Source organism: Prinia subflava, chromosome 17 (assembly GCF_021018805.1).
Source record: "Prinia subflava isolate CZ2003 ecotype Zambia chromosome 17, Cam_Psub_1.2, whole genome shotgun sequence".
Lineage (NCBI taxonomy): Eukaryota > Metazoa > Chordata > Aves > Passeriformes > Cisticolidae > Prinia > Prinia subflava.
The window spans coordinates 6,276,752-6,285,396 of record NC_086263.1 but is presented as its reverse complement, the minus strand read 5'-3'; the positions used below and the strand labels follow the sequence as shown (position 1 = coordinate 6,285,396).

Below are 8,645 nucleotides of genomic sequence, written 5' to 3'. Positions count from 1 at the left end.
ATAGTCCAGATGCAGACTCACTTTCACAGCTTTCTAGTGAGGGAAGAACTACAAGAATCTTGAACTTTTGGAAAAAACAAAAGGCCTTTATATTAAGAATTTATTTGCAATATACAAAAAGAATACATTCCTTTAATAAATCAAGGCATAAGTTACTTTTCTATAATTAAAGACGAACTACATTTTTGTTCCATTTCCAGATTACATTATCTTTTCTTCTTCCAAATGCTGTTGTTCACAGTATTCCTGAATCCCTGCAAAGACGGGAGAAAAAGTAATATAAATACTATTTCAGTTATACATCAGGAGTTCGTTGTTGCTGCCTCTGCCCCCTGAGGGTACAGATATCTGAAGCTGGTCCCTCCTTACACTGAACGTGGCTTTAGGATTATTTTTAACCAGCACAGCACAGCTGTTGAGGGAGTTTTTGCCAGGGGGTTTTGTGTAACTGCACTTAGAAGTGGAGGCGTTGGTCAGTCAGCTTCCTCCCACTGGGTTATGGGAGCACCCCTCCCACAGCTGCTGGAGAGCCTCAGAAGGTTTCCCTGAGCACAAGGACAGCCCATGTCTGAAAACCAGAGTCTGACTTCCCTGCAGTCAGACACTGACACCCGTTAGCAGAGACAGTTTCGGTATCGCTTTAGCAGCCAGTCAGAAGCCATGCCCAGAAGCTAACACGGTCTTTGCATCTGTTACTTTCAGAACTGCTGTGCACCTCTCCTGATTTTGTTATTAGTGCACAGTAACACAAGCCTGTTTAACACCTTTGTATGTTGCAGCAGTGCTCGGAACAGAGGGGGCTTATGTGCACAGTGATTCTCAGACTCACTTTGAATGATATTCCTGTAAGATAACGTAGCTGGAGACTCGGGTGCTTCAGCCAAGAAAGACTGGCCTCTGTCACAACTTTTTCCTTGGAGGATAGAGAGAAAACAAGAAACAAAGCAACAGGAAAAGATGAGCTTCTCTTTTTTTAGCCTTTATCCTGTTCCAGTTATACCTTTTCAAACAGTCATATGCATCTATTCCTTTTAGGAAGCCCTGAAGTCAGTAACATGACTGGAAATACAGTGTACAGTTTGACAGAGGAACAGTACTAGCAGAAACCTTCAGTTGGGAGTACTGAGCTGTTCCTTGATGTCATTAATTCAGGTATTAATTGGTAACAGCTAGTGGGCAAAGAACCACACCTCCTCATGACCCACAGGAGAATTTGGGCACTGGCAGTAATGGTGAGGTTAAAGCACTGCTTTTAATGCTTAACATCTACAAAACATTCTTCTTTGAAGTGGTTATGATTTCATTCAGTCTGCATTTCCAGGTGACTACACCTGGAAAGAGATGTATTTCAAATATGATGACACAGCTGAAAAGATGCAGCATGTAATCTTAACTGATTAAGGAAAGGTTAAGGAAATTACCCCAGCACTTCACTCATTCCACACCAAACTATGTCATAGTTCCTGTGACTTTTGATTAAAAAAACCCAATTCTAGAAGTGTTAACAGACATCAGTGCTCACATCAGGGTTTTCCAGCAGTAACATCAGTAACATTGATACAGGAGGAACAACTTGCTTGAAGTGCAGTGCAATAAGTGACTTTACCTATCTGTGGATCCAGAGGCACTTTACCCAGGAGGGAAACATTCAAGTTCTGGCACATCTTCTCCGCACCACCAGTAGTTGGGGGAAAGATCTGAGATTCATTCTGGGACAAGATGAAAATCAGAGTTAAACCACTGCAATTCAGAGAATAAGGAATTTTTGGAGCACATTTGATATCCACGCAATGCCAAGGAAAGAGCACTGTAATACAGAGCCAGCCCTACCTTACACTTGGGACACACAAAGCCGCTCATGTTCTCCACCACGCCTATGATGGGCAGCTTCACCTTGCGGCAGAAGCTGATCTCCTTCCGAACGTCCTGAAGTGACACCTCCTGCAAATATTAGCAAACACTGGTGTTTCACCTCTAATGTTTCATTGAATCCATTCAGTTACCTCCTGGGAACTTTATAATGAATCACTACTGCTGCCTTAGTATTTTTTAGGAACACAAACCTGTGCTGTGAGCTCTATCAACAGAGCAGGTACAACACTTCAGTCCTACTGGATGTGGTTCTGTTTTGAAATCTGACCATAATCAAGATTCACCCATATTTATGTTTTATCTCTTATGTTCACCTCATATTTTCTTTAAATGCAACTTTTTCACATGTCATTTCACTGAGACACCCACCTAACCCACAGGCCAGCCAGCTGCAGGGGCAACACAACAAAGTCATTTCCCTGAGATTGTGTACCCTTAGATTTCAGTGAGATCAACAGCCTGTAATCCAGGGACTGCCTTTCCCTGCCATGGTGGAATTCTGCTCCTACCTGGGGCGTGGTGACGATGACGGCGCCGTCGATGTGGGTGGCACTGAGGTACTGCACGATGGACAGGTGCTCATCTGATGTTCCCGGGGGCGTGTCCACGATCAGGTAATCCACTTCACCCCAGTCCACATCACGCAGAAACTGCTTGATCAGCCCTAGAGCAAAGGAGAAGGATGTGGAAGAGAAAAAGGAATCTTCCTGTATTTTGAATTTCAGGGTCTTAGCTAATTACCCTGTCTACACTACTAAACAAGCTCATGGTATTTCCACACTTGAAGCCTTTCAAGTATGTAAATTACTGTTGGAAACACTCAATACATACCATTCTTTTTTGGTCCTCTCCAGATGACAGCATCATCAGGACTACTAAGCAAGAACCCCACCGACATGACACCTAGGTTTTCTTCAACATACTGAAAGAGAAGTAGAGAAACAGTGAAGGGAGAGTAGAGAAATCAACTCTGAACCCCTATTTTATAGAAAAAAGCAGGTGAGGGAGAAGACATTAATGAAATAAAGGCAGAGAACTTTATCTTTTATCAAAGGGCATTAAAAACTGCATCTTGTGCAACACTCACCAACTACACTTGAAAATGATATTGTTACAGTGGTTTATGGAATTGCTGGACACAATGTAAGGATAAAAGCAGCTTTCCCTCTCAGCACCAGCTGCCTTTCTAACAGCATGCACACTACAGGGGATCTTTAGACAACCAACACTACTGCAAAACCTCTGCATATTCTAAAGATTAGAAAGGTTTTTCTTGGGTGCAAGATACTTCTTGGCTGTCACAGAAAAGATGACACACTCCAGCTGCACAGTACCCCAAAATAACAAACCTGAGTAACTTATATTTATTGCCCATATAGCAAAGCCAGTAAACACAACAAAACAATTCTAGAAATACAGTGTTACTAAGAAATTTAACACTATGATGTACATAGTCTATATCCTGATCCTATAGATATGCATCTTGATTTTCTAGCTCTATATTCTATAAAATCTGGATATATATTCTATAGAATTCTCTAGATATTATCTAGAACATGGATATAGGTTATATAGATCTGTAGAATCTGGATGTGTAGACTCTGCAGATTCCATGTCCTATATCTGTAGATTCTACACAATCTGTAGAATCTACACAATTCTACATAATCTGGATATTTAAGTCATTATAAGAAGAATTGACAAGAGTACCCCCTGCTCCTCCCTCACTCATTTTTCACTGTAGAAGATGCTGCCCAACCCAAACACACCCAATGGACTCTCTGAAATAAACTCACCACTGGAGACCATCCAGATCCACTCTGATGAACCTGAAAATTAAAGCGACACACAAAAGTTGCAATAGCAATAAATACAGATATTACATAAAGCATGAGCATAAGAAAAACCTGGGCAAAGAGCTCTCCTGCCTGCAGGAACAATCCTGCTTCAGTGGGGCAGCTGAGGTAAAAAGGCAGGAGCACCAGATCTCCACTAACAAATGAAAAATAACTGTTCAACCCTTATGCAAGTTTACTCATTACTTTATGTATTTGTAAGAAATATTTAAGGGCTGATAAAGTGCATGATGCTAATACCACTCAAGTTTCAAGTTGTCAGCATTATGTGGCTGATATGCAATGAAAGCTCATTTGCAGAACTGCATCCTGAAAGCAGATGACTCTTTTGCAAAATATATTATGCTGAACTTCTCCATCTCACTTCATTTCTCTACCCACTGCCCCACATTTCCCATTATGCACTCCTTTTAGATGCTCTACATCCAAAAAAAATGAATATGCTAATGAAAAACCGAGGGAAAAAAACCCTTAAACAAGATGTTTGAGCATTCACTTACCTGTTCTCCTTCTAGACCCATTATTTTAGGAATCGACGGCCCACAGATATCTATGTCCAGCAGAGCGACCTAGAAAACAAACCAGCCAACCTGCCCCACTGGAAATAAGGTGGCACAGGGCTGTCTCTAAAGGCGATCTCATGCAATGAAATCACTCCAGCAGGGCTCATCCAGGAAAGGCAAAGTTTAACGAGCAGGGCACACGATCGGTCCCTGCCCGCAGGAGCTCGGCCCTGGCCCCGCCGCCCGTCCTGTCCCCTCTGCCCACCTGCTTGTTCTCGTCCGCCGCCAGCCCGTGCGCCAGCAGGGCGCTGAAGGTGCTCTTGCCCACGCCGCCCTTGCCGGACAGCACCAGCACCGTGTGCCGCACGGCCCGGAGCCGCGCCCGCAGCTCCGCCGCCTCCGCTGCGGAGACACCGCGCAGTCAGCGCGCCCGCACTGCGCACCGCGCCCCGAGCCGGCACCCAGCCCCGAGCCCGCACCCAGCCCCGAGCCCGCACCGCGCCCCGAGCCGGCACCCAGCCCCGAGCCGGCACCGCGCCCCGAGCCCGCACCGCGCACCGAGCCGGCACCGCGCCCCGAGCCCGCACCGAGCCCCGAGCCGGCACCGCGCCCCGAGCCCGCACCGCGCACCGAGCCGGCACCGCGCCCCGAGCCCGCACCGAGCCCCGAGCCGGCACCGCGCCCCGAGCCCGCACCGAGCCCCGAGCCGGCACCCAGCCCCGAGCCGGCACCGCGCCCCCCTGGCCGGCACCGCGCCCCGAGCCCGCACCGCGCCCCGAGCCGGCACCGAGCCCCGAGCCGGCACCGCGCCCCGAGCCGGCACCGCGCACCGGGCCCGCACCGCGCCCCGAGCCGGCACCGCGCCCCGAGCCCGCACCCAGCCCCGAGCCCGCACCGCGCCCCGAGCCGGCACCGCGCCCCGAGCCGGCACCGCGCACCGGGCCCGCACCGCGCCCCGAGCCGGCACCGCGCTGGCACCGCGCACCGCGCGCCCCCTTGGCCAGCATCGCGCTCCCGAGCCGCTCCCCTCACGGCCGCTGCACTCACCCGGGTCCGGCCCGGCCGCGCCGGCCGCGCACAGCCCCTGGTTGGGGCATCCCTGGCAGGCGGCCGCCCTGCCCGCCTGGGCGCTGCCGGTCCCGGGGCACTCTGCAAGGGACAGCGAGAGCTGGGCCGCGAGTGCCGCGGGCGGGGGGCCCGTCCCGCCCCGTCCGGCCCCGCCGCTCACCCTCCGGTGCGCCCGCCGCCTCCGCCATAGCGCTGCGTCACTTCCGGCGCCGCCGGGGGCGGGGCTGCGGGCCCGCCGTGCCCAACCGCTGCCGCCAGGGGGCGCTGCCGCTGAGGGCTCGAGTGACCCGGGGACACCAACGAGGGACCGGGGACACAACGAGAGCCCTGGTGACAACAGTGAGGGACCCGGGGACACCAGTGAGGGACCCGGGGACACTAACGAGGGACCGGGGACACCAGGAGGGACCCGGGGACACCAGCGAGGGACCCGGGGACACCAACGAGGGGACAGCCCCGGTGACACCAGCGAGAGCCCCGTGGCAGCGGCGGGAGCTCTGCACCGGGCGCTCCGCTGATCCCCGCGGGCTCTGTCCCGGGCGCTCCGCTGATCCCCGCGGGCTCTGTCCCGGGCACTCCGCTGATCCCCGGCGGGCTCTGTCCCGGGCGCTCCGCTGATCCCCGGCGGGCTCTGTCCCGGGCGCTCCGCTGATCCCCGCGGGCTCTGTCCCGGGCGCTCCGCTGATCCCCGCGGGCTCTGTCCCGGGCGCTCCGCTGATCCCCGGCGGGCTCTGTCCCGGGCGCTCCGCTGATCCCCGCGGGCTCTGTCCCGGGCGCTCCGCTGATCCCCCGCGGGCTCTGTCCCGGGCGCTCCGCTGATCCCCGCGGGCTCTGTCCCGGGTGCCCGGCCCTGCGGACCGCCCGGGGCCCGGCCGGCCCGTGAGCTCGGCAGGTTAGCCGTGGCAGCGGCGGCGTTTAAAGGCAGGGTGGGATTCCTGCACTAGAAGTGCCTCAGGCAGAAGCGGTTGCCAGGGAAGGGCGCGGAGCCGTCCCGGTGCCCGGGCGGGGTGTCCGGGGCTGTCCGCCCGTACCGCGCCCGGCCGCTGAAGGAGAGCACTGCACAGGAACACGCTTCGCTGTTGGGCATCACAAGTGTCATACCCCATTATGTATCATTCCAGTAAAATCGCGCTGGTGCGGCGATTCTGAGCACTTTAATTCTGTATCTTGCTGATAGACAATTTCCATTAATTTAATGGGTACATTTATTTGGAAGATTATACTGCCTTAACTTGACCAATCAACTTCTGAGCAATTAGACAGTCGCTGTGCTTGGTACGTAAAAAATAATAATAATATTTTCCAAACCAAGGAAGTGTGCAGCTGGTGATGCGATCTGGACCCTGTTCCTGGCCACCTTATCCCTGTCACTGCTCCCTCCCTCTCTCTCCCGTGGCTGCCCGAGCACAGCCTTGTCCCCTCTTCCACTCCTAACACCACAGCCTAGGTGCTGTAAAAAGGGTATTTTCCTGATCTGAGCCCAGCTGGGAGTCTCAAGTACTCCCATTTCTCACTGGTTAGTCTCAACACTTGTTTGAACATACAAAAAGAGCATCTGGTAATATTTGGAAAGGTACCAGCACATCTTGGTGTTAAATCTGTCTTTTTAAGAGAATTATACTGAAAATTTAAGTTTTTGGTGGGGGGGGGACACAGCACTTCAACAACTGCAAGCTTTTTAGAAAGAACACTCTAGGAATTAAAAAAAAAAAGAAAAAGAAAAAAGAAAAATAAAGCGCCAAACACAAAACCAGTAGCTCTCCACATACTAAAAAAACCAAAATAAAACCCCAAAACAAAGCAAAACAAAATACCCCACCAAAACAACAACAGACTAGAAAAAATCTGCAAATACATTTAGTTAAGATCTTTGAGGAGCTTTCAAGCATATTTACCTCAGGTAAAAACTCAAGACCACTGGATATTTGTACACTTACTGCTCTGTAAGCAATTACTTTCCATGGGAAACGAATGAACAAAACACTGTTTGGAAGTGGAGTCAAATGTTTAAGCCAATTCAGATGTCTGTGGTGGGAGGAACTGGCCAGTAAGACATATCTGAGAAGTTTACACTATACCTTGCCCTTGAAAAAACTGGCTTGGTGTGAGACCACAGCCCAGTACAGCACTTTAGGTCTGTGCTTCCTGTCCAACATATGGAGTAGATTCACTGATGTCATCAAGACTTTCCACATTTTAAACTGAGGTACGTGTCCAAATATTTTTCTTTTGGGTCCAACAGATCATTTCCTGTTCTCAAGGTTATATAGAATGCTCCCCACAAAAAGCACCAACAAGGAAAAGTGAATTCCTTCCTCAGCACTCCTCCTGCTCTGAGCCAGCGAGGGCTCCCCATGCAGGGCTCTCTGGGTGGACAAGAGGCTTTAGAGTGTTCTAGGGTGGCATTTCTGGTCACCTTTGATCCAGTCCTGTCTCCACATCAGGCAGACTGATGGTAATACCAATTGACAAGTCCATATGGCAACATTTACCAAAAACGTCAATAAGTCTGCTGTCTTCCTGATGCTTTGGAAAGCCAGGCTTTGTCTTTCTTTATCCTTATTACTCTAATTCTAGCCCAAGGCCTGCCAGGCCTTCCCTGCTTTTGGAAGAGCCAAAGGAGATGAAGTTACACCAAAAATTCCTTGAGAGTAAGAAAGCAGAGATGGAGCAACATATTTTCATCCTTGTGATCAAGGTGAGCAGAAATGCTTAAACATACTTTGCAGAAATGTACAATTTGAATTACACTAAGTGGATCTGTCCCCCAAAGCAGGAGAGATAGGAAACCACAACTCTGGTTTGCCTTTTTTTCTCACTTAGAGCAGTGCTGGCATGAAAGTTCCCCCTGATCACCTTTTTGCATTGAGGCTTTCTCTCAAGCCACACAGCTACCAGGGGGTTTTCACCCTTGTGGTTGTCTGTCATTAAATGACAAACATTATTAAAAGCTGTGTGTTAAATAATTTTCTGCAGTGAACTCACACTGGAGGCCAGTGGAGGCAGATGGTAGAGCAGCTCCCTCTAGCCAAAATTACAGCACTGAGCATTCTCAAACCACTGGAAATGCCAGCAAACTCTAACATGAAGCATTATGGGAAGCCAATGAAAACAATTAGTTATTTAGTACAAAAGCACTAAATGTGGTTTAGATTAAGGACTCTCTCCTTTTCAGCATCAAAAGAGATGCATAGATGACCTACAACAAGCTCTTTCTGACAAAACTCAGGTCCATTTTATTAATGAGAAGTCTTTAGCCTGAGGAACACATTGGACAGCATCAACTTTTACCCTGAAGTAACAAAAGCAGCTGAGACTGAGTATGAGTGGCTCCTGTAGCCTTCCC

The 8,645-nt window shown here is 50.2% G+C and overlaps 1 protein-coding gene across 2 annotated transcripts; it reads right to left on the bottom strand.

Moving 5' to 3' along the window:
* Positions 1–59: 59 nt before the first annotated feature.
* NUBP1 (NUBP iron-sulfur cluster assembly factor 1, cytosolic) lies at positions 60–5,506 on the bottom strand. Of its 2 annotated transcripts, XM_063414887.1 has the most exons (11): positions 5,460–5,506; positions 5,279–5,380; positions 4,497–4,633; positions 4,229–4,297; positions 3,669–3,701; positions 2,704–2,794; positions 2,382–2,536; positions 1,831–1,941; positions 1,607–1,709; positions 830–913; positions 60–254 (listed from the first exon to the last, which is right to left on the bottom strand). In XM_063414887.1, the coding sequence occupies exons 1-11, from the start codon at positions 5,485–5,487 to the stop codon at positions 202–204; spliced, it is 966 nt and encodes a 321-aa protein (XP_063270957.1). In that variant the 5' UTR covers positions 5,488–5,506; the 3' UTR covers positions 60–201. The 2 variants fall into 2 exon arrangements, with proteins under 2 accessions (XP_063270957.1, XP_063270958.1); XM_063414888.1 differs by lacking the exon at positions 4,229–4,297.
* Between the last annotated feature and the right edge of the window lie 3,139 nt (positions 5,507–8,645).